The 26,838-nt window shown below is 36.1% G+C and overlaps 1 protein-coding gene across 1 annotated transcript in view; it reads right to left on the reverse strand.

Moving 5' to 3' along the window:
- Positions 1–26,838, reverse strand: part of LAMA2 (laminin subunit alpha 2) — a 336,031-nt gene that overhangs the window by 75,336 nt on the left and 233,857 nt on the right. Inside the window, exons 28-35 of the mRNA XM_033512805.1 lie at positions 22,798–22,915; positions 19,515–19,649; positions 18,678–18,802; positions 14,931–15,017; positions 13,889–14,082; positions 5,559–5,701; positions 4,942–5,040; positions 143–254 (exon numbers count right to left, since the gene is read on the reverse strand). Of these exons, the coding sequence (XP_033368696.1) occupies positions 143–254; positions 4,942–5,040; positions 5,559–5,701; positions 13,889–14,082; positions 14,931–15,017; positions 18,678–18,802; positions 19,515–19,649; positions 22,798–22,915 (1,013 nt within the window). The remainder of the gene's footprint in view (positions 1–142; positions 255–4,941; positions 5,041–5,558; positions 5,702–13,888; positions 14,083–14,930; positions 15,018–18,677; positions 18,803–19,514; positions 19,650–22,797; positions 22,916–26,838) is intronic.

Raw genomic sequence — 26,838 nt, forward strand, 5'->3', positions numbered from 1 at the left:
AACATGAAGCTCTTCACTCAACATTTTAAGCACATGACATTGCTCAGCAAGTAAAAACTTTCTCACTGTTTCAGACCCTCTTCCCCTACCATTCTCCAGTTTCCTTGAGAAACAACTCAAGTATTTTAATTTTTTCCAATACCTTCAGCAGCTTGAAGAATGCCTTTGACAAACTGTCCAAGAGATTTCGCTCTGTCATTAGTCCTCTCGGCATCCTGCCTGGTCTGCTCACCATCTGCTGTCACCTTGGTAGCCTGGTGATACAAATTCAGGGAAAATATAATTAATGAACAGGACAAGGCTGCACTATGTTATACTCCTACTGGCTGAATCCATGTACAAAACTTTCCTCAGGCCAGAGGCAATCAATGAATTATTGATCAGATGCATGGGCAATGAAATGCTCTGTTCAAGTACACAATTAAACTTTATTACCTTTTCCTTTAAATGGAAATTGGAAGGCTTTATTTTAGGTTCTTAGAAACCCTACTTGTGTGCAGCAGCACATCAATAGAGACAGGATGAAATTATTCACTGAATAATAATATATTTGCTTAAAGAAATGCTGTTTGGAACCGTTTAATAGATTCTTCAGGGAATACTTTCCACAGTTTCACAATTGTGTACTTTTCGATTGACAAAGTGCAGCAGGTATCATGACCTCTTTACTTCTTCCCTGGAGGTGTTCTCAAAGAGACAGTGCATTCCAACGAGCAAGAAGAACTTTAAATCAATACATTAATTTCACGAAGAAAGAGAAAAAAAAAATAAAGAGCAGTTTTATTCAGCTCTAATGCTTGAAGCTGTTCGTTTATAACATACTGGGGTGCTCAGTAAAAATTTAACTTTCTGTTACTAAATGCTTTATAATTGTACTGATCACAGCAGCAGCAGAAAGAGAGACATCTGCTGCAGACTGGAGAAACATGCCAAGGAAAGGAATCATCTGAGGACATTCTACTTAGCTCTTAAGATCCCTATTTACAAAACAGACCCTTTCTTATTAAAAAAGCAGCTAAACATTTGAAGACACAAAGATTGTTGAGCTGTACTGCAAAGTAAAAAAACCAACAAAATAAAGCCAAAATCCAAAGAATACCCCAACAAATTAAACCAATAAAACCCTAGTTTTTTTCTGTAGGGATTACATTCTCAAAAAAAATCTTGAAATAGGACATTATGAATTTCCCAGTCTTTGTGAAATGGCTAGAAGGTCAATAATTCAAAATGAGTTTAGGTTTTCCCTGACTTGAACTGCACAAATTGTTTCTCCCTTACAAAAATCCCCACACTTTCCAGTAATAGTCTGAGAAATAGTAGCAGTTAAACACATTTATTTTTGCCTCATTACTTCTAGATGGAAGCCCTCAAGGTACTTTACATCTGAGTTTCTGGAATGAAATCCCTGGCATTATCACTCCACTTACAATTTTGGGCTACTTCAGAATAGCTACATTGAAAGTAATTTACACTAAAAGTAATTTATATGAAAATGGTTCAGGTAAATAGAAATATACAGGAAGAATTAAGAGCCCATACAGACTGGGGGAGTTTGTTCTATTCCACCCCGTCCCTCTATCAGTAGAAGAACGTGTCTTTTCACACTTACACAGCTTTAATTATACTATTGGTTACTTCCTCTAAGTTTAAAAACCCTTTTTACCTGCCTGGATACAGAACTAAAATGTTACAGTGAGCTGTAGGAGACAATTGGGACAGAAAAAAGGCAAAAATTCCAAATGATCTTGATGGACCACTGCTGTAACCCTGCCTGGCATTTCTGATGTCATTTAATTCTTCATGTAATTGAGAATAACTTATTATTTATTGCAAAACCCTCCACAAGCAGCCTTTTATTCTTTGAGTTTTATTTGTTTGGAATATTCACATTCAGTTTTATTATACTCTATAATATTTCTAGTCCTTTGCTACAAGTGGTGTTTTATAACTTACATATTCCTTTCTTAGTTTTGATTACTTTTTCCACATTCATACTAATTCAAGTTGGCCACTTTAACCTCTCTATTTATGACTGAGTAGCACGTACCACATTTTTGTGAAAATTAATCTGTCATTGAACAATTTTCATTTCCTTTCAGTGACAGCTCTCTTTAGTACTTAAATCCATTCAGGTCCACTGAAGACCTTCATTATTTTGACAGAATTTCCTTTGCTGAAAAACAGGCTTTTGCTTCATTATCTGGTCTAGCTTTAATTCCGTAAACCATATTAAATGGTGAACATCTTTCATACTGTAGCTGGCCATTCCACGGCTAATTAAATGTTTTCCTTTGTTAATAAGGTCCTAGTAATTTTCTACATATCCAATTTACTACAGCTCACCATTTCCATTGGGTCAGTTTTCAGCATCTAACAGTTTTAATAGGCCAAACAAACTCTTGCTGTGGGAGCAATACAGGTCAGGCAGACCCAGCTCCGAGCAAGGGTTTGGAATGAGTCTTTAAAAAGTTACTTGGACACAAATAAAACCTTTTGGAATAAAGGAGATCCCTACCACAGAAATCAGTAAAGTATTTGAGATCAACGAACATGCTTTGGTGATGTCCATAGCTCATACTAAGTGATGGAGGTTCCATGAAAGGCTTTTTGTTCCATTCTGAAGTAGCCACTTAGCAATTTAAACTATAAGCAAGTATTAGCAACTATGCACACTCTTCTTATTTTGGTTTTGTTTCAATGTATATTTAATCTGAGGACTTAATAAAGCCTAAAAAAACTCCTCTAGATAGCATCTGGAGGGTGTCCTACAGGAATTTCTCCAGCTAGTGAGCTGCAGACCACAGAAGGGGGTGTAAACACAGACATCACTGTACAGATGGAAGTTCTTGGCTCTCTCTCCAAATGTTCCCAGCCACTGCAAACTAAGTTGCCTTTGCTACTGCTTCCAGAGATTTTAGAGCTAGAGAAATTCAGTACTTTGGGAGAAAGGTAAAAGTTTACACAGACAAAAGAAGCATTTCAGTCAAGAGAAGTGATTCTGATCCCTATCTTTCTTGAATGCTCTGAAGGTACCTAATTAAAAGGCAAGTGGGGATTTTGATGAAATGCAGTGAACTGAGAGGAACTGAAGATGTCAGGCCTTCCTCTGGTGCTAGGTGTGGGAATGTGCATGCAAACATGTGAACATAATTAGTGCAAGACATGAAGATCTTCCATACGGCAAAGTAAATGAAGCACAGAACAATGTAAAAGAAGGGAAAGCAGTGTTGCACTGAATAAAAGATCATGGGTTAAAAAGAGACCACAGAGAAGCTAAATCCTTGAAAGTTTTGTAGTGACTAAATACTATTTTCTTCTATATTTTATCTTAAAATGATTAAATTTTTTTAATGGAAATAGATTCCTCACCAGTCCTCTATGTAACTATTTTCATAGTTCCACTATGATAATAGTTCCACTATGAAAATACAGTGAGCCTGCATATCAGATACAGGGAAAAAATTTGGTATCTGTAGTGGTACTATGAACTCTAAGTGCCATTATGTAGTTATCATCTGTATCTTCACTTGGAAATGAGCCTTGAACACACTACATCAGGACTCATTTTTTTTTTTTTTGGAACACTATTCTTATTTACAGGTACAGAAGGAGAAATGTAGAACTTGCCACCAGTTGCCAGTCCCTAAATTAAAAAAAAACCACCAAAAACAACATCCCAAACTATTGCAAACAACTCTGTAAGGATGACTGGAAATCATAAGGCTACTTAGTCATCACAATGATGAAAAACTGCAAAAAGGGAGTGTGATAATGTGGCCACCACATTAACTCCCCTAAGATAACACTTTTGATATGTTTTTCTTTCCAAGAGTTGTCTAGAGAAGGTCAGAATCTGCATTATTTTAGGTCATCTCTATGGGGGAAGTTGGAAAAGGATATTAAAATTAAAAAGAGCAACTTTACAAGAGAAGAAATTGTCTTAGCCTAAGATTGAGAAATGTTAATAGAAAAAAATATTATCTTCCCAGCTTGCAGAGCTGACATGGGTTAAAATTGCAGCTAGACTTAAAACTATTGCAGTTGCTTCTTGCATTAAAAAAACCCCCAAAATCCAGAAGTGGAAAAGCAAGCTTTCTCACAATGTCAGAATGTACAGATGTATATAATGGTGCATACTGGTATATGCACACAGGTGTGGGTGCCTACATATGCAAACACACTTCAGATACTTTCTTATCTACTACCAATTTCAAAATTGTATTAAAACAACACACAAAGAAAACAGTTTCTCTGAGAATTTTAGCTCCTTAAGCCATTTACAATTCAGAGACATATGATACTGAATCTTCCTGGAGTTTATGTGATTCTCTGAGGTGTATATTGACGAGTACAGTGCTCCACATCTTTCTTATGTGATTCTTTCAACTCACAAGCATAACTTTTGGAAGTTCTTCACATCAAAGTACTTTGGACAGCTTTAGTTATACCGAGGCTGGTTCATTTCCCTATTTTTTCTCCACTAGGTGGCACAATTTATATTATTTTCTTACACATTGTCTTTGCTGACCAAAATGAAGTCTATATTGAAATAAAACTTTTGTAATAAAAAGAGTACATAGCACATCTATTAAAATCCAGAAGACGATAACTATGCTCATAAACGAAATCTACAAGACATATATTTAATTAAACTCACACATCTCTTTAGTGTCATCTTTTCCAGATAAGATAATTCTTGGGTGGTCAGTATGGACGTGAAAAAGCTTTCTTACCTTATTAGGAAGTTTTGCAGAAAATATGTGTCAATATATTGGCCCACAAAAAAGGGTTTTTTAGAGTACTTTCTGCCATTTTAAACACTGAGACTGAGAAGCATCTTATAATTCATCTATTCATTCATGTTTACTGCATATTCAGAAGAGTTCTGTCATTATGCAGCCTCAACCAAACCCATAGACCTCTATGTGATCACAGACATACTCTTGTCAGTAGTTCATCCATTTCTGTCACCAAGGTATCCAGATTTTCTCGTGCTAGCTGAAGAAACCTCTCTGGTGCTCTCTGAGGTGAAAGCAAATGCTGTTGGGAAAAAGATGGGAGAGTGAAAAATCTGTATGTAATGAATGTTGGTGCCTCCAAATATTAAAGAGAAGCAGCATCAAGCATTTACTTTTCATTAAAATATGCAATCATTTTTGTCATTGTCTTGTGTCACATTTATCCAACAGGCTTTTTTCAGGAATCTCAACTTTACATAACTTTTAAGTAAGGTAGGGAACATACAGTACATAAAAGACATAACCACTTTATGGACCATCATCAAGAAAACTATTTTATTTGTATGCAACATTGCTTTTCTATGCCTGAAGTATAACTCCTTGCATATATGTTCAGAAATTTCTGTTGCAAGATTTATGTATTAAAGTAAGTAAAAATAATAACTTTAATACTTAATTATCAACCAAAGCAAGCCTGAAAGAGTTAAATCTTGGATTTTTCTTCTTCCCTGAACCTACTTACAGCTATATGGTTGAACAGAATCAAGTACAGTTGTACTGAGGTTCTGTTATGTATATAAGAGAATACTGCCAACAAACCTTTAATTCCTGTGTCATGTTCTCAAAACCATGTAACATTTTATATGGAGCAGGCAGTGGACCACTAAGGTTAACACTCAGGATCATCTGGTTTAGCCGATCCAGGTCATTGAGAAGGAGTCCTGTGCATTCATCATCACAAGCTGGGGGAAGAACAACAAAGCTCATTTCTTCCTACTAAACATTGAAGACATTTGATTCAGATACTGTGCAGCACATATGCAATTCTGTGGGAGATAACACTAATTTCTTACATATTACCCCAAATGTGTAGCATGAGAAAAATGGAAACAACAACCAGGGAACAGGAAAGTTTGAGAAAAGGAGACGGGAAATTTGGAAAATCTAAGGAGCTCTGTAAGAAACACAATATGTTCATGGATTTGAATGCAAGAAAAAAACTTAAGAAAATCTCCATATAACAGCATGGCCAAGCATACAAAACCTATAATGCAGACAGCTGAAAGCATCCAGGTAAAAATACTGACAGGTTTCTTTTAAAAAATTGCTTTTCCCTACCTCTTTTCACTAACCAGCTTATAAGCTTTTTATGTATGCGTCTTTTCTTGCAAATATCCTTCAGGATGAAAAATATTGTTGTGTGCTGCATATATCAAAAGAAGTTTGCATTCCCCCCCCCCCAAAATCCCCCCTGCTTTCGATTAACTATCACAAGAAATTCTCATCTTGTATCATTTATGCAGCAGACAGGAGAATTCTTCATCCTTTAGAACACAGTTGTGGGAATACCTTTCTCTTTCTCTGCATAAAGAACTGGCAAACCCAAACATCTCAGGAGATGAAGCAAACTGTGAAACAATGAATTCACTGGTGATGTTAAGAGACATGGAGAGTTGTAGCTAAACTTTTACAAGTGTGTAATTATTTATTTCAGCAAAGCTAGGCAGTTTAATAGCTAAAAAAAACCCCACTAAGCAAAGTGTATGTTTCTGTAAAAAAGAGAAGTAGTTTTCAAAAGAGAAGTACTTCTTTTTTCCTGAAATCTATTCTTCATGTAGATTAAATTTTTTCTGTTCATTAAAGTTTTCAAAGTTACCTAAATATGGCTCTTATTATGTTGACTGGTCAATATAGCAAAGACAAAGAGTAGAGTTAAATACAGAGAAATAAATAGTAAACTATTTCAATACACCATGAAACTCAAGTGGTGATTGAAAAGGAGACAAGGTAGGTGCTGGACTAGTGTAGTAAGAAGTGGGTGAAGAAAGCTAGATACTACTGTTATTTTAAGACTTCCTTTTGCATTTTCATTGCTTCCATTTGCAGACTTCTTCCTCCTATTTCACAGTATTTTGTTACATAAACTGAACTGCACTGGAACTGCAGTCAATAACTGTGGGCATGATACATTCTGATTTATGCTCCTACATGAAATTTAACCTCCCCCCCAACTTATTATCATCCCTGTTCTTGCCATCTGTGTGCTTGCCTTTAGAAGCCTAAGAGAATTCAAGGAAAAGCAAGTTTTACAGCAAATAATGTTTTATATAACAAACACCTGTTCTGTAGCTGATCAAGGTAAGGAGGTAAGGAGACCTAATAGTCATTTTGCTGGATAAAAATAAATGATCTTGAACCTGAAAAGAGTTGGCCTTTATAGTTTAGTTTTTGCTGTGTTGTTTTTTTTTTTCATATATTATTTTACTTACGAAACAAGTTAAATCTAGTCACCTTCAAAATTTTCCTACTGGTTGGCAATAAATTGCTAAAAATTTGTTACATGTTAAAGACAAACTCAATTCACACCAATAAGAAAAAAATGAACAGCCCGTGAAGAGACAAAGTATTTGCAGTGAGTGGACAATCGATAAGTAAGCATTCAGTAGAAATTAACACCTCTTGCCCACTAATCAGGTTGAAAAGAGGAATTGCATCGAGTGAGACCAGAGCTGAGTAGATGAGACAAGACTGCACTACTCCAGTATGCAGTCTGTAATGTACTGTAGCTATGGGAAATATTTCAAGAGCATGATTATATTTTGAAAGACTAAATACTTCTGTGTCTATCTATAAAGCTGTCAGGATAAATTCGTGTCTAATATTAACAAATGCAGCACTAAATTCAGATCATTACAGCAGTGCAAGCATGTCAGAGGCAAATCATGCAATCAATATTACAATAGTTCAACAAGCAATTAATGCAAATTACTGCATTTCCCATTTTCAACACACTTTTCCATGCACACTAAGTCTCTAAGGATTTTGACTTACCTCTTGTGAGAAGCATGTCCAAAGTATGCATGCCAAAAAAAATTCTTTTAAGTTTACATACATCTAACCATTTATTCCATCTTACAAAGAAACATAATGTACAATAAAATAAACAGATCTGAGTCACAATGTGTTCCTCCAATTGAGTGATTATCTGACACAATTTTGCTTTAATATATTCATTTCTGTGAAGATTCAGAAGACTCTGTTATGACTAGGAAATTTTTGGTCTAAGGGCAACCATGCAATCTCTAATGGGAGGTGGTATCCCATGACAGTTAGTGACTCTTCAGTATCAGCTTCCTGTCATTCCAAATAAAGTGTTGAACTACTGTTACCTTATTAATCTGTTAATAATTAATTAATCTAATTAATCTGTTACCTCATTTTTCCCAGTTTGGCACTAGTCTCTCACCAAATAATGAAACAGCCTTATTGTGCTTTCCAAAACAGACCCCCAGTAGTACAGAGCTGAAAGCTTTAGCTTTGCTGGTTTCAGGTAGCTTACATGATCAATATGCCTCCAAAATACGGGAAAACTCATACCCAGCTCATGGTCTAAAACACCTACTTGTTTTTTTTTTTCTGATTTTTATTATCTAGAAATCCTCATCTGCTGGTTCTGATACACACCACAAGTAGCTGAGTTTAAAGACTGCTTGTGTTGGGTGAAAGACAGGAGTGTGGGTCTAAACTCAACAGGAGCTCATGTATCACATAAACAGAGAATAAGTGATAGCTTGTCAGCTTCTAGGCCAAGTAGGGATGCCCTAACTGAGCCCATGCAGCCCAAGAAGCAGTTGTCCAACACAAATGTAAATTTAATTCTTACAGCTGAGTCACATGGACACAGCAAAACTCAGAACACTGAAGGAGCTAGTCCAAGGCTTCATAGATGTAGCGTTACACATGGGATCTTTTCTTTTCAGCTCACTCTGTAAAGGCTCACAGCTCCTGCTGAATTAAGCGCTGTGTAAGAGCTGGGAGAGACTTCCTTTCACAGATTCTACAAGATCTTCCTCTAACAAAGACAGCATCTCTGCTTAGTTATGATTTAGAATGGCTGAGATCAGGGAGCTCCTCACTGTTTTATTGGAAAATCCTTGATTCTACCAGTACCAGTGGTTGGGAGCTCCCTTGCTCTTGGTGCAGGACTGTGATGAAGTAGAGATTGACAGCTGGGAAAAAAAAAATCTCTCTCATTGCAAGCATCAGTCTTGAATGCAAATACTTAGATGCCCAAGACCTGATATTAAAGGAATCCCATTAGATTATTTTCTCCTTCTACCAATATTGAATATTTAAATACATAAAGCTGAAAGTTTGTTGACTGCAGCAAGGCTGAGGATCTTTATCTTTTTTTTGCCCCACAAGATTGAGACAAGGAAAAATTCCTGACAATTAAATATGTGCTTGATTTTTGTGTCATGTTCAGTCATCCTGTTCAGTCATATCAGCTACTTTACATTTAGGCTTTTGCTTGACCCCAAGGAACTTTTGGGACAAGATCACACATCCAAGGAAAGGATTTTAGTTTGTGTTGCAATGCAGCTCAAAGCATTGAAGACCTTTGTTTTCAAGTCTCCATTGTAGTTACGACAGATACCCTGAACGCATTCAGGAGGTGAGTTCTGACTTAGCATATAATAATTAAAGCCACACAACAATAAAACCTTGAAATTCTCACCAGAATCGTTTTGTTCCTTAAATATGGCACAGCAGTGAGCAGAGTCACTGTTTCAATAACATTGCCATTCAGGCTTCTTCATATTATGTACTACAAACTCTACAACTGAAGTGAAGTGGAATGTCACAAGGTATAACAAAAAACACACAAGAGGATTACTATTTTCTGAGAAAATGCACGATTGCTACAGGCTTGATTCAAAATCTGAGAGAAGATTTGGGAGAACTTTTGTTATACTTGACAGTACACAAGCATGCTGGCAGCATTATTAAAATTAGTTTCCAGCCATCACTATTTATTCTTTGGGTACCAACTTTTTCAAAAGAGAAGGGAAAATGAATCGACAAAGTTAATTGCTTGAGTCCAAAAATTGTAAGAAAGTATTCATCAGTAGAGTATTATTAATATCTGTATAGGACTACTGAGATGGCTACTTTAGCTGGGGAAATAATCCAGCTACTAGCTGTTAGAAATTTTTATGATGTGTGGTAGATCATACTCTTGTATTACTTATTTAAAAAGAAATAAATCTACTTTTTGGATATAATTTTTCATTCCCTTATAGCATCCTAGAGAAAACAAAATTGTTCTGTTCTAAGAATATAATGGGAATGGAATTTTATCTGTGCCGTGCACCTATAATTATTGTACCATAGTTATTTATCTGCAAATGAAATCTTCCCCTTTAAGCAGTGGCTTTCAAAAAAAATCTATATTATATTTTACCTGTAGCTCTCTAAAATATAACTGTTATAACACAGCACTGAACAGTGACATGCACTAAGCAACTGTAAAATGACACATTATGAAAAAAGAACAGTAAGAACCCATTAAAATAGATTTTCAGCTGTAGCAGAAATAGACCACTTTAGTGAACATGCATGCTTCCTTGCTTTTTTTCCCCCCTCTGAAAATCTTCACTTAAAAAACCTTTAGAATACTTATGATAAGGGGTACCTTAAAATATAAACGTTATATTTAAAGAAGAATGCATTACAATATTTTGGCTAAAATACATCTCTGATCTGATTTAAATACACATTATTTGGTTTTTCATGTCATACTGTGTGGTGATCTGTTATAAAATTTGCCAAAAATTAATTGTTTAAATGGTTATTTTTAAAAAATATTCAAAATAAAATTTCCCATTCTTAAACATTGACTTTAGCATATTAACAGGACAGCTTAATAACACTGTCTTATACTACTACTTATAAATACTTTTTCAAATATGGGTGACTGTATTTGAATATATTTTCTTCAAGTTAAACCACTTTACCACCTAACTGGGGGTTCTTCACACTTCTGACACGTACAATGCATTTGCAGTAGTAGAAATGGAACCACAAATGAGTAAAAGCAGGTACATGCATTCAGCTCATTTTAACTATTGAATGCAAACAGGGTCCTGCTTTTGACACGAATTAATTTTCTGTACATTAGGAGTACCATTGTTTTCACTTTTAAGGTTTTGTTACAACTGAAGTTGGTCAGAAGGGAATTTACTGAGTGTTTTGCAGTCGGTTGATATAGGAAAGCAAAAAAACATTGTACACAGAACCAAATCCTCAGCCGCAGTAAACGCATACTGGAACAGCTCAGTATTTTGAGAGCAAGGAAAGAAAACTTCAAGGCTGCCCCAAAGGTGTTCCTAATGGTTCTTGGACAGGACAAGGACTACTAAAGCACATTAGGGGCTGCAGCAATGAATCCCTACCAAGAGCTGCACACTGAAGCCTGTGACATACCAGACACTCTATACCACAGGGAAATTCACACAAAATCTAGGTTTGCCACACTCCCTTTGCCACACTCCCTTTGCCACAGACCTGGGTCCACCACAGGCTACAAAGGTTATTGATCAGGCTTATTTTCTGCCATGTCAGGGGTATTGTACCACGTCAGCCAAGGCCAAGGCAGGTTTGGAGTAATATGGATGTTGAGGAACCTTTAAACAAGAGGAAGATAAGAGCTAATAGGCATATATAATGTCTACTGAAATATTAAACTGGATTTTCAATTTATGATGTGGTTATTATTAATACGGTATCAACAGTAAAAAACTAGTTCCTGTGATAGGAATATGTGATATAAAGTACATCTCATCTGTTCCTGTAGGTGGTTCTTATCTTTTTGACTAAAGAAAAGAAATCTTCTCATTTGACTCCTCACTTCTAGTGGTCAAATGAGATGTCCATATGCACATGTGAAGAAATGTCTTTATGGTGAAAACTGATTACTTAAAGTAAAAATGTCACTAAAGATAGTGTAGGTATATTTCAACACTCACATTCAAATATGTTGCAGTTAAATCAGAGATTATAGAAAATAACATCTTTCAAAGCAAAAAGGTGGAAAATTTAGTTTGCCTGCAAACAGCTTTTTCCATTCACAAATAGGATTTTTAACCTTATTATCCACACAATGAAATGACCAGATTAAAAAACTGGAAAACTGTTATAAATGATAACTTGAACTTAGGCTGTTTTGTACAATGAAACTCTGCCATCCTGGATACCCAAAAGACTTTTCAGAATACTGATAAAGACTTATAAAAAACATACTAATTCATGCCTGTGATTGGAAAAATAGGATAATACTGCCAATAATGAAAGAGCTATTCAAGATATTGAAAAATTAAGTAATTTTCATGTAGATGCCATTCTGTAAAACACAGTCCTTATTTTAAAATTTTGTACCTGTAACACTTATGGACTTCCAATTACAATTCTCCTTGACACATAGACCACAAAATGGAGCTCAAACCATAGTTATTTCATAGTTATTTCAGCAAAGGGACTACTTCAGTTGCAATCATTTTGCTGTTCAAAACAGAGCGTAAGATACTAAGTTCAGAATTAAGTCCTAAACTACATCCCACTGCAGGACATTAGAAATTTATTTTTCTTAAGTGCACAACAATTTTAATCAATGAATCAATGCCATGTTGTTAATAGTAAAGAAATAGAAGCAATTATATCTATATTCACAGTAATCTATAATCTCTACCTGGGATTTAGGACTGATGCAAAAGCACTTATTTCAATGGACTTAGAAGCATAGTTCTGCTAAGTCCTGGTGACTGACTGAGAGCTGATCACAACCATTAGGTTGAGTGAAAAAAGGTTCTGCATCATGGAGTTCCTGACCCTACGTGCCTAATATCTTCCTCTTTAAGCACTCCAAGAAGCCATGCACTCCATTCTTACGTAATTATATTATGCCTTCAAACATTTTAAGCACTTCTTTTTTTTAGTTTTTCAATTTACTTTTAAAATGTTTGCAATTTGTTATACCATTTTATTTTAATACTAGTGAAGTGTGCACCTCTGGGTATTGAGGTAAAAAACAACTGAATTCTTTGGAGAAGCAAAATAAAAGTATATGGTATCTGCTTTTCTTGATCTTACATGTCCCTCACATAGATACCCACTCTCCATGAAAAAGCTCCAATTCAAGGCAAAACATTTAAACCAGCTCACTGTGCCTTGCTAATATTTTCAAATATGCACAGATTTATAAATATTATATACTTGGGACTTACAAGAACACTGCCAGTATTCTACTTTAAATTTAACAACCATGGCAACAAAGGGAAAAAAAAAAATAAATCACAAGGTCCCTCCACATCCTGGGGCAGATAGGGAAGAGGAAAATGCCTTACATAAGTCAGGGCTGACCATGAGTTCTAGATACATTTTGCTACCTTTTTTTTAATAAGATATAAGCATACAACATTATGTGATATGAGACTGTGGGCTCAAAACAAGCACCATCTCCAATATAATGGAAAAAAAAAATCCAAACAAAAATAAAAGATAATCACTTGGTATGTATCAAAATTGAGGGTAGGACAGATACCAGTACTGTAAAATAGAAATTGGTGTTTTAGGCTATTAGTTTTCTATTTTTAACAAAAGAAGCTCTTTGCTGGATATAGTGTACTGTCATTCCCTATATCTTTTAAATTCCAACGGATGGTTGTTGAGCCAGCATGATCAAGTAAACCTTAGTAAAAATTTTGTGTGTGCCTCATGGTGTAGAGCATTGCAATTGCTAGTTACACATTTAGGACAGTAAAAAATTCACCAAGAGAAAATATTGTCACAACAGCAGCAACAACCTTTAGTAAAATTACAGTCTCCAAAAAGCCAAAAATTTCTTTTTCTTCCAAAAAGAAATCCTTCAAAGTTTTTTTGTCAGTTTTCAGTGATAATATTAGAAATTATTGACAGTTTTCTTAACATCTCAAGGCTTGTGAAAAAAACCGGAGCAAATGCCAAAGTAGTAAGAAACCTGGCAATTATTTTCAAAGAAACCCACACAACTCAGTGTTACACCAGCAGGTTTGGATTTCTGAAGTAGGGCAAACACAACCAAGAGTTATCCAGCATTCCATTAGTATACGTACAAAGGCATTTGGTGCCATGACGCGCATGCCGATGCTCACAGCCAGCACACTTCCACCCCGTGAATCCAGGCTTGCAAGTGCACTGCCCACTGACAGGGTCACAGGGCACGGGCACGGAACCATAGGGATCACACTCACATGCCTGGCAGGACCCTCCGGGAATCTGTGGGTTTCCTGTGTAGCCAGAAGAACATCTAGACATTGCAAATACAAAACAAGGTTTGTCCAACTGAGACCCAGTGCAGAACGAATACTTGGCAGTATTTTAAACATAATTTATATTACATGAACCAGTAAAATAATCTTTGTTGCTTCATGACCAAGAGAGAAATATTACAAATTCTTCAACAAAGTGACTTCAAATTAGGACACAGAACAGTCTGGATAAAGGAGGTATGCAAAAGTGATTCTACATCCTAACAATTTTCAGTTACATTTCTATTAAACCACAACAAAAACTCCTCTGCTATGATTGTTTGGCCTATAAACTTAGCCACTTGTGTTTTGTGTCAGACATGAAATCTCCTGGTAGACATTTTCCAATTTTGATTATCTTCATCCTTCAGTATTTTGATGGATTAATAACCTAACAGAGTTTAGGTTAACCTAAACAGAGGCTGTTTAGGTTATTAATTCACAATTCAGCATTAAAATGTTTATATGTAACTGTCTTTGACAGTCAATGCCCACAAGAGTCACTAATACAAAGGGTATGAGTGACATACAGTATTAGCATGGCATCTAATTTTGGAAAAAAATTTTAAACTTCTGAGCCCTGGAGCCAAAAACCCCCTCACACATCAAAAAGTAAGACTGGGACAATATCTGTGATATAAATAACACTGATTATCAATTTACAGTTGTGTATATAAAAATTGTCTGCTGGCTGAGTTTTAACAGCGTAAAAAGGAGAAGTAAATGATCCAAAGGCATGTACTTAAACAGTAGTAAATACACACTTGTAAAATCGAAAAACATTCATCTCCTTCATGCTTTTTCCTCATTTCATTGTCCCTCTTTCTGCTTTTTCCATTTGTCCTACCTTTGGCAGTACTGGCCTTCGTATCCAGGTGGGCAGGCAGTACACCGGTAGTCACTAGGTCCTTCAGCAACGCAAGTAGGGCTAAAGCTAAAACAGAAGTAAATAAAGAATTTTTTTTCTACTCTCTTGCACTTTGGTCAGCAGCGCAGAGGGGCCCAAGAAGTTCCACTCTTAATGTAAATTAAGGATTTTCTTATCTGTTTATAAAAACCTGTGAGTGGTGTCTCCTTCCTATTACAATTTTTGCAAATGCCTTGCTGTGACACTTGCACAGTTTGGACAAAGGCTCCAAGGGCTGTATCCAAGGAGAAGGAGTGAGCAATGCCCATGCTGTAGGCTTGTGTGATTGAATGGTGCTGTTGCTCACAGTGAACATGCAAGGGAAGCACTGGGAAGGATGTGAAACAAAAGATTTAGAAACTGAGCTAATGAACATTCAGCCCTTGTAGTCTGATTTCATTGTGTTTTGAACGAAATGAGATAAGCTGGGAAGAGTTTACTTGAAGGTAAGACATAAAAGAGGGAAAAGGAACCAAAGTCATAGCTGTATGGAATCTTCCAAAAAGGCAGCATCAGGTGATCTTCTCAAGGATGTATGAGAAAAGCCCAGTCTACAGAAACAAAAAAAAACTATAAAGTACCTCCTTCATGATAAAGGACAGGTCTTATTTTCATCACTGAAGATTAAATTGAAGATTCTGAGCCACTTTACTACTGACTGTGGTGTGTTCCTGTGGGCACTCTGCACAGTAACATTCAGTTGAAATATTAGTGTATTAAGTGCCTGCAGTTAAAACAATCAAAAGGGGCAGGTAGGGCAAAAGAAAAGAACTAAATATTAAGATGGTGCAAAACCATGAAACTCTTTCTGCTCTTTGTGGAAGAATAACTAGAAAAGCACAGAGGTGGCTAGTGGTGAGCCCAGGGCTCCTTCTTGGTACAGTACAGTCAGCATCCTCATCTAACTTGCTTATAATGCATTAAATCAATAGTGCTTGAATGAGTATATAAAATTATGCCTTTGCAAAAAATGTAAACAAATTGATCTATTACTCACAAACTCATTATCCAACACATTTTCAACTCCATAAAAATAGATCCATACTAGGAACAATTCATTTTCTCTGTTATTTTTTTTTCCCCAGCTCATCATGTTTGAAGCTGACTGCTGATTGTACAGCAGTATAAATACGGTATTTAAAACTTTAGTGGAGTTTTATACAATTTCATAAATAAAAATAATTGCACCACAGCATTCACAAATACTATTGTATCAGTCATGACATAGCAAGCTAATGAGATAGCTTATTAGCTATCTGTACTTCATGTAGATTATGATTACTTGACTTCCATAAAATAGGTGCAGGTAGACTTTTTCCTTAACAGCATCTTGAAGAGTTCTAACTGATCTGCACAAGATACAAATCTAACTCTCATTTTGCACCTAATACTGTAGCTTTATGGTATAAATCCATGACACTCTATCCATCTAAAAGTCAGTCATTTAGTCTAAACCAATTGTTCAGGCATCCTCTATCAGCACTGGAAAATGGACATGCACAGACAGACCTACACACACATTTGAAACATCTCCTTCCCTGCCCTCTCTCCAGTGGTGTTTTCCTTTAGGTTTAACATGAGTGAGATATACAGTTGTCGGTCTCTATATTTACTATACAGCTACCAAAGTTGATGGCTGTGGCTAACAGAAACAGAAATCCCTTCCATGATGTCTAGTGACATCTGAGTTAAGTTCTATAATGCACAAGCAGTTCTGTTCCTGGACATTCTCAGATCTGACTCCTTCCTCAACAGCACTAAGAAATTGGATGACTATCTCATGATTCAGTGTTTTTATTAAATTCAGGCTAGGTGCTATTATCTCCTGTGAAGGTTTATGAAACAAGAGAGTCTCATGATCATGATTTCATGTGAGCATGACACAAAGAGCTGTGACAACACCCACAGCCATGCAGGCTATGTGACTAAATGGGGTATGGGTGCTTTGCTTGCTCTCCCTCAGGCAGTTCCGCTGTTTGAGCGTGCACCTAGGACACCTAAAGGGAACTTTTTAAAAAAGATGGGGTTAAGACAACAGGGAATGGTTTTAAACTAACAGAGGGGAAACATAGATTAGATGTTAAGAGGAAATTCTTTACACAGAGTGTGATGAGACACTGGAACAGGCTGCCCAATGAAGTGGTAGATGCCCCAGTCCCTTGAAGTTTTCATGGCCAGGCTGGATGGGACTTTGAGAAACCTGGTCTAGTGGAAGGTGCCCTTGCTTATGGCAGGAGGGTTGGAGTTGATTTTTAAGGTCTCTTCCAACACAAACCATTCTATGATTCTGTGTTAAACACACAGTCCACACATTTCTCACCTGTAGAGCACTTCAGCAACACCCACTTCTTGAGTTTATGTTAGGTTTTAAATAAGATACTGAAATGATCTCAGGAGCACAGTGTGGAGAACATCTGAATTCTTGTAGCATGGTGCCATACACCATGTGAAGAGCCCTGCTCATTTTCTATCTGATACATGTATTTCTGGGCAACCAAAGGTTTCTAAGCCCCATGAAAAAAAATAGGATGGAATATTTGCAGCCCTTTGTACTGCTAGGTAGTAACATATGAAGTTTTTTACCAATATCTGCTGATTTGCAAAACTGAGAAGCTTGGTTGAGCTTGTTCTTTGCAACTTGAATGTCCTTTTCTGATACTAATAGACAGAACACATAATCAAGTTGTAGCAGAAAACACTCATGAAATGGGCAAACCTCAGAAAAACTTGTAGTTAAGAATGCATTATAACTTTCTGAGATAAAGAATGTTTCTTTAAATACCTAAGATTTGTAAGTATTCTTAAAAACTATTGCTGTGGATGAAAGATCATGATGTCTTTACCTAATAATGTTTGAGAAAGGACTTGCATCCTTCAAAATAAACCTTAGACCAATCCAAAACAATAAAATGAAGTAAGAAGAAAAAGAAACCCCCCACTAGGTTCTCAACTATACTGACTGAAATTCTCACTAAAACATCCTTGGGCCAGACAAAGAACAGAAAAATGGTTTTACGAAACACTTCCAGCTTTTCAAAAGCACAATCATGAAACACAAACCTGTTCAGAGCACTACTACAGTATGATGCCAAATATCATTAAGAGCTTCTCAGCAAAACAATAAACAAATCTCAAGTGCTAAAGTATCATCTGTTGGGAACACATGCAGAAGCATTGTGGAAAGGCTCATTAGCACAAAGCAACCAATAAAATTTATGCTGCAATAACTATAATGCTTTAAAATTATTCTATCTTTCACAAATTGCCTAAAACTCATGTAACATTAAATAAGAAATCAATAAATTCCATAGTGGAGAAAGAAAGCCATTGTAACACATTTATACCAACATAATATATGAGTATAAGACTTTTGTAGCTCCCTTGTGGCTGCATTGTACTTGGGTTCTGCTCTAGCTTCATTTATGAGAATACCTTTATAACACACACTCATTATCTTGAGTATTGCATTTTCTACCACTTATTAATTTATTAATCACAAATTAGCAAGGGAACAATTTCTGAATCTTAAAGGAAGATCAATTAGCAAAAGTAGATAAGAAATTTTTAGTGTAGCTTCCATGAGGCAAATCTTCTGTAGCCAGCCATCTGAGAAAAGACACAGGGAGCCCAGGAGGAAGCTCTGGCTTGCAGGAAAGGCAATGCTGCACCATGAGTTTGCTGACTTACTTGTTACTAGAAATGGGTAGGGGACAAGCACAGGGCCGACAGTCATCTGGATTGCCTTGGACAATGCCGTAAAATCCCGGTGCACACCTCTCACAGTGGTGACCAGCAGTATTGTGCTGGCAGTCCTGCCAAGCAAGGAGACAGAATGAAAGCTGTATTTGATAATTACAAGAAAGTAGGAAACATTCTGCTCCCAGCCTTAGGGATTCAAACTTACTTCAATACATAATTTCCCTGATGTGATTCCCAGTGGAAAAGCTTGCTTTAAGTTTCCATCAAATGCCTGCTGACTAATATATGGGCTTAAAATGAGAAAGAACACAGGTCTGTAGCTACCCAGATGTATCCTACAGACTTTCTTACCCCATTCATCCTTTCTTCCCTCCTCTTCTGGAGGAGGGAAGAACTTTTTACTTCCTTCCCTCCAATAGTTCCATGAGAATTATTTGGAGATCTCCATTTCTCCTATGGAGAAGGAGAATTAATAAAAATTCAGTCTTACTGTACCAGGTCATGTGTATTACTGCCTGTAAGAGCAGAACTGTGTTTACTGTATGACACATGGTACATTGTTTCTTTGTTTTGCAGATGTCTAGTTTTTCTTTTTACACAAATAGTAATTCAGGGGTGAAAAAGCACCGCATAATCGCAACTCTAGAGAATCAGAACAGAAAACTTCAAAAGTTTTCTTTTATGACTCTCCCTGAACTTTGACACTTAAGCTATTTAGGCAAAACTGTATTATAATATTGTCTTCTGTTTTTTTTTAAATTAGTAGCACAGCTTAGGAATTTGACATTAAGATTAAATTGGTGCAAAAGTTTAGAAGTGTAATACCTGACAAATTGATGTTTCAGAGTCACACATAGTGCTGTGTCCATGACACTGACATACAGCACAAGTGCCTAAGGACTGAGCAGGTGTCCCTCCCGCAGGTGGAGATGGAAGCCTATAAAATCCTGGAGAGCATGACTGCAACAAAAAAAGATGCAGAAGAAAACAGATCATTACAGAGCGGACTGTGTATGGGGAGCATTGCAAGCTCATCTTTCCAATCACCAGTTTTTACAAGTTGTGAAAAGAATCTGACAGGCTTCCAGCTGTGTTACAAACAATATACAGTACTTTACAGATAACAAGAGCCAGCCCTAATTGGAAACATGGCTGAAAAATCCCTGGAGCACTCTACTGACATCAGGCTTTTATTCTACAGCTTGAGAGATCTTTCATTCAGATGCAGAACACCTTTCTGTTCTCACTGTGCATCAAGCATCATTCTTTTCATTACTTAAGAAAACAGTTTGTTTTCAAAATATTTTTTTTGTGTGGACTGTGGAGAGCAAGTGTGATGATTCTGTTTCCTTCATCCGTGCTGTTTTTCAAGTTCGACAAGCATGTATCTGCCTACACACTACCTGATGGGTAACAAGCAAAAGCCGAATAATAAACAAGAAAATGGCTGCATGGCTGCATTATTTATAGCTATATAATTTAAAGACCATAAAAGTACAGAATTCAAAATGCTAAAGGTTTTCCATGTCTTGAGAATATCAGCCCCAAACCAAGTTTATCCATCACTAAGTCTTCTCTACCGCAGCTAGGCAATAAAATTCCAAGAATAACCCAAAAATTTCTAGCAAAGCTGACACATGCAAAATCAAACACTTGATCTTTATTTCAGGCTTATTACACAGCTCTGCAGAAGCCCTTACACAGTTCTCAGAAAGCACACAGCTATGGCAGCATAAAAACACAAACAGGAACATTTTGACAGTTGAGACCATTAGGGGTGAGTGCCTAGAGAGAAGTCACTTGTCCCATGTATAAATCCCACCACCTAGTGGAGCCAGGAGCCTCTGAAGGCTGGCTGATGAGGTCATTTCCTATTGGTGACCACAATTTCTGCTTTTCAGAAAGAAAAGGATTGATACACTTTACACGCAGCAATAAAATGGATGCAAAATAAAACACAAGAGAATCTGGAGTAAGTAATTTTTGTGACCAAAAGCAAGATTCTCCAGTGAAACGCTAGCTGACATGCTAGATTTATTCATGTACTACCACTCTTGACAGTTTTATAATCATTGCCAGAAACTCCAGGAGTGTAAGTTATGGAAAAAGTATAAACACAATTATTTTCTTTAGAATCACAAAGAAATTAATCTTCACTAATTTCTGCTTTTCCCCTTCTATTTTGACTTATACCACATTAAGTTTCCTGAAGCATAGAAACAGTCTATCTTCTTTTTCATGGTTTGTGAAGAATTCTAACCTAGATAAATAAGCTCAAATGAAAGTAATTCTGTTTCTTACTAAAATACTCTTTTTTTTCCCCTCCCTCTCTATCTCCACAAGCTTACTTGTCCAAACAAGGTACAAAACATAACTTTACAAGTTCTGAACGACTTCAGAATCGAACTGTAAATACATGGTACATCCTCAAACAAAACTAATATCTGGGGTTTTTTTCTGATATGCTATTGACAGTCTTATTGCCTATTTTGATCAAAGCATTTCTGAGATGAAATAAAACACAGATGAAAGATAAAACGGATGATATTTTTAATTGCTAGTTTGGAAGTTTTTCAGAAGCAGTCATTAGGAAAATGCTTACTACTGCTTCTGCAGCCTACAACTAGATGTGGAAAGAAAAAGGGGGAAAAAAAAAAGAGGGGTGGGGAATATAAATGGCACTTCTAGTAAAAACTGCTGTGCATATAGTCTTCACAATGCTATTACATGCATAAAGCATGGCACAGACACATACACCCTGTTAACATCCCCTTAAAAAAAGTGCCAGGGTGTCAGATGGTTTTCTTCTTGCTAAAATTAAATAAACCTTCACAGAATACACCATAACCTTCACTGAGCACACAAAAAATAAACTAAGTTATGAGTATGTGAAGATCACACAATTAAGAATGAAGTATGAAGGTTGCAGCTGAGACATTTATTGAGCCCCTGGTGGGTGTGAATTAAAAAAAAAAGTTTAATTACATTATCATATATTTTTCCTCCAAAATTCAATTTTCTACAGTAATTAAAAAAATAAAAAAATCTGTACTTCTAAGCAAATGTTGGAGTCCATTAATTTCTTATGTATTTACACAAGTTCAGGTGTATTCTCTTATTGAAATAGTGTGCAAAGAAAATTACTTCATTCACCTTCTTGAACACCTTTCCTATGAACTCACAGTTTCTGTTGACTTAATTGCTGCATAACACAACTATGTATAACCATGATCCAAAGGGATCAGAGTTCTCACAGATAATGAGGTATCTTTCCCTTTATTTACTTCAATTTTTCTCCCATTGCTAGTTTGGGGGAAACCCTTAAAAGATCCCACTTAGGATGTTTGAGGCATTTGCAAAATACTCCAGGTGTTGTTCCCTGCTACCTCCACCTAACAATTGCAACCAGTGAATTTAGAATTGCTTGTGCTGGTTAAAAATGAAAACATGGTATTCTGTACACAGAAAGATTGGCAGTTTCATCATCAAGGGCACACACAATGCTCTTATTCAGAAATATTAACTTTTATTCTGCAATCAATGTATTATATTTTAAACAATTTTTCTGGTACCCACCATGAAATGCATTTTACAAAAGCATATACAAGTCGTCTGATTCTCTGGAACATTTGGGTACTTTTGAAATATGTAATCTTCAGCATGAAATTGTAAGTAAAAAGATAAATTTAGTGCATATATAAGGAGCACCCAGGTCACTTAGTGACCCACACTTTTCTCCTGATGTTCAGTAAGTTAGTGTTTTACTATGACAAGAGTATTATACCCCTATCTGCTCAAAAAGGCTTGATCTGTTGGCATCAGCTACACAATTCAGCCTCAGTGATGCTGTCCCAGTAATACTCACTTTCCCGTATTCTAAGTATTTGAGTCATTGCCACGGTTTCAGTGGTAAATTTGCCTACAGCAATTAAAAAAAGGGCTGAAATTCCCTGTGAGAGAAATACCTGCGAGAGAAAATAAGTAATTAAATTAAGGAAAAGTTGCTGCCAGTTAAACGAGCTCACACTCAATTGCTATTCACACCTTGCCAGTGAATGGGCCAGAGAAGGCACAAAGACTTTTCCTGGGAGTTAGGTTAATACTGTACCTCACAGGACAGACCAGAGTAACCCAGTGGGCAGTCACATTTCTCTATCAAGTAAGCCTGAGGAGCCATCCCAGACACAGGGCCGCTTTCAGCAACTTCCAGTGAGATCTCAGAAATCCTGAAAAGAAGGAGCAAACACCTCTAATGAGATTAGTCAAGCACTAACTCAAACCCTCACAGTCAGCTGGCATGGAGGAGTCTCATTTGGTTGCTTGTAGGATTCTTAATCTAGAGTAGGCAAACAACACTGGTTTTTGCATCTCCCAAGAAACTACAAAGTTAACGCCACCTCTGGTCTCATTTTCTAGTTCTAGGCAATAGTATAACTACCTAAATCTCCAGCTTGATTCTATCTCTTTCTTTAATCTCTTTACAGCCAAACTAACAAAAGTAAATTTACAAAAATTCATATTTGATTCTTTATTTGGAGGGACTCATCAAGAAATTGATGACTCTCAGGGGTGTGGCAGTAAAATTGTTCTCAATGAGCTTTTAATGAGGCAACTATTTAAAAAATAAAATCTATCCTCAGTAACTAAAGCAACCTAGCAAGCTCTAGAACAAACACATTGGACATGTGCCTTTTGAGCAGAAACTTCAAGATCAGTAGCCAGGTATCATTTCTTTTTTTTTTTTTTTTTTAGATATATAAACAAACAATTTAAAGCAAGCATGAAATACTACTACAGAAGTAACTGCTAATATCAGAAAGGGATATATTTCTGAATTTCTAAAATTTTAACCTTCCAAGCATAATAATAATAATAATAATAATAATAATAATAATAATAATAATAATAATAATAATAATAATAATAATAATAATAATAATAATAATAATAATAAATCCTTGCCTCCCAACAACTCCTTTTTTTTTCCAGCATGAATGCTGATCTGATACGTAGGGTTGGGTACATCATGGACAAAGACAATAAATATAAAATCTAATGAAATACACTTAATCCTAACATATAAGACTGCTGTACTTTAAGCTTACTTCTTCATTTTGGGGATTTGTTAGTTTGCTTAAATGAATGCTATGATCTGGAATACTTATTGCCTCAGAGAAACAAAATGTGCAGAATAGTGTAAATTTTAAAGCCTCATATATAATGCTAACCTAAGATAAAATGTCAAAGATTGACTAACTGGCCAAATAAATGTCAATAATGTGGGCAGAGTCTGTTCAGTACGTGTCTGAGCACAGTGCTAATGCAGAGGAGCTCACAGAGCTGCTCACCTCCTCCTCACACTCACAGCCTGCTCAACTTCTCCCAGACCCTGACTCCTGAGGGACTGAGTGACACTGTTCTGCTCATTGGCATATAGGTACCAATGTCAGGATGAAGGGAGGAAAAGCAAAAGCCCACCACTGAACTAGATGAGAATTTTGTGACTGAGCTTATACGACCAGACCCACATGTATTGATAATTTTGTGTCAATATAAAAATCCCCAAAGCAAACTAGTAATTAAAACCCTCTGCTCTCTTCTTATTACCTGAAGAAAGGGGTTCAGTTGAGCAGGGAAATTGAACCAAAAAAAACCAAACAAAACCCAAGCAAGCAAAGCCAGGTCAAATCAGAAGACTTAAAATAAAGAGGGCAAAACCATTCAGATCTGTCAATGTAAAGTTACATTAAAATCTCTGTACACTTAATGGGAAAAGAAAATGAAATTTGCCTCTCCATCATCCTCAAAAATGAGGGCACAGTTGAAAAACTGTTCACTACCATAAAGCTGTATTTAGATAACAATACACTCTAGGGCCACAAAGCTACCTATTGTTTGTGTGAAAATGTTACTTAAGGAAGGTCAGGCTTGACTGATTTTTGGAAAATGTCTATTAGGCAGCAGTCAAACAAGTGCTACCTGATCGCTGTTGGGAATATTGAAATAATTTGCAGTGAAATTGAAAGCATACTTCAATTCAAGAAATTTATTATCACAGCCCTGTTGCAAAACAAAATCTAATAAAAGCAATGTTTCCATTTAGAGTGTTGAATGTGAAAATGAGACAACAAAATGAACAATACAGGAGAAAAATGTTTGGGTTGGGATTCTGAGCAGAAACCTCTAAATCACTAATAATGCTGTAGCTTGGAAGCAGAAACAACATTAGCATTGCTACTAAACTGTTTAGCTAATAGAGTGCTAACACTAGAATGAAGCTATTTTTATGTTCCCAATTGCTGCTGCTACTTTGACTTTATTTTAAAGCCTTTTTCCTGTAGTTTATCACTTACCTGCAGCTTTTAAACTTTGCAATTGAAATTAAAGCACTATTTAAACCTAAAAAATGTAAAAATACTTCATATATATATTTTCTTCCTCCCAGCCAAAGATTCTTTTGCTTTATATATCTTTTTCTACTATGCACAGTCAAGTGGAAAGAGAATCTTTACTAGTTTAGAACAAGGCTCTTATTTGGAAAGCACAACACACTTTATTTAAACAAATGTTTTATTTTAAGTCACTTAATTCAAACATATGTTTAAATTTGAGCACAAATATTGTTCTTTAGAGGGTCTCAGCTTATTTTTAATAAAAGTCTTCAATTCTTGTGCAAGATAATATTCCACTAACCTTTAAAAACATTTTGGGGGATTTATATTTTAGTCTTATGCAAAACTTCCACTGAAATCATTCAAGGTGCTAACTTGAAAAAAATAATAATGTATTCCTCCTATATTCTACCAAAAGTCTCAGATGCCGTGTGATAAATGTTAACTTTGAAGCAAGACAGATCATAAAAATCCATTGTAACATAACCGCCTCCAAAATCAAATACAGAATTATATGCAAGGTTATGACTTCAGATGGAGAGTTACCAGAAAGAGCAGATGAACTGTTTGCTAAGCTCTGCTGTCATAAAATGTCACATTCTGAAATGCCATGCTGCAAAATACATATTCTGGTTCTTTAGGTAACACCTTGCAAACCTGCCTTGGAACTGAAAAGTCCTTCCCTGTTCTGATTGCCTCATTACAGGGTAGCCTTGATAAAATGGTGCTGCAGCGCAAGCCTAGCGCAGCCACAGGAGTCACACGCACCTCTGAACAAAATCAGCTTTGCTGCCTTAACTTTCCTTTTGATGCTCCAGCTGAGACAGTACTCAGTTTTTGCTTTCACAGCTGAACTAAGATCTGTACTGCACAGAGGGAAGGGAAAAACATACATGAAACATGAATATGCTTCTCAAATTTTCCACATTGCATTGGGGTTACCTTCATAACTCTTTTCCTGGGAATCCCCTTGCTTGTAATACAATATCCTAAATGGACTATGCCAAAAATAAATTAAACCAATGTTAAGCACTTATGGCATCTGTTACAAATATTTAGCATCTAGCCAGTGCAAGCTACTTTTGCATGAATACTTCTGTGTAAATGATGTACTTTAAAGAGAAACAATAGCAGCAACAATGACTATGTTTTCTGTCACACAGTGCTGTAAAGTTGCATGATATCTGCCTCTACTGTTCACCTTCAAACTCCAAAGGCAACGCTCTTAAAGACCTATTTGTACCCTAGAAAACTAGAAATAATTTTAGCTTATAATTTCTATGACAGAATCATAAAAAAGTACTTCTGGAGACCTTTGGAGTTTATCTTTGATTATTCCCATCCTCTTGCAAATAAATTTTGATTGCAAAGGATATTGTGCATTAATTATTAAAAATTAATAATTTTATGCAGTAGTCTATGTAAGTTATTCTAGAACTTCTCTACTCCCAGCAGTTTATCTTTCATGTCTAATGTGAATCTTTCCTGCTGAAGTTTAAGTTCATTTTTGTTTTTGACTTACCCACCATAGCAACAGAGAACTCATTCTTTCCTTTTTCGCTGTGACATTTTAAGCATCTTAAAGCAACTTTTAGTTTCTAAACATATCTAGTCCTTTATATCTTCTCTTACACATCATATTTCATTGCAGTGACCTGCAATGATGGTCACTGACATCCTCTGAGCACTTTAATAACTATTTTCTCAAATTTTCTCCAATTACATTAACCACAACTTCATGCTTAGGCTTTACGAGT

Source organism: Parus major, chromosome 3 (genome assembly GCF_001522545.3).
Source record: "Parus major isolate Abel chromosome 3, Parus_major1.1, whole genome shotgun sequence".
NCBI classification, from domain to species: Eukaryota; Metazoa; Chordata; class Aves; order Passeriformes; family Paridae; genus Parus; species Parus major.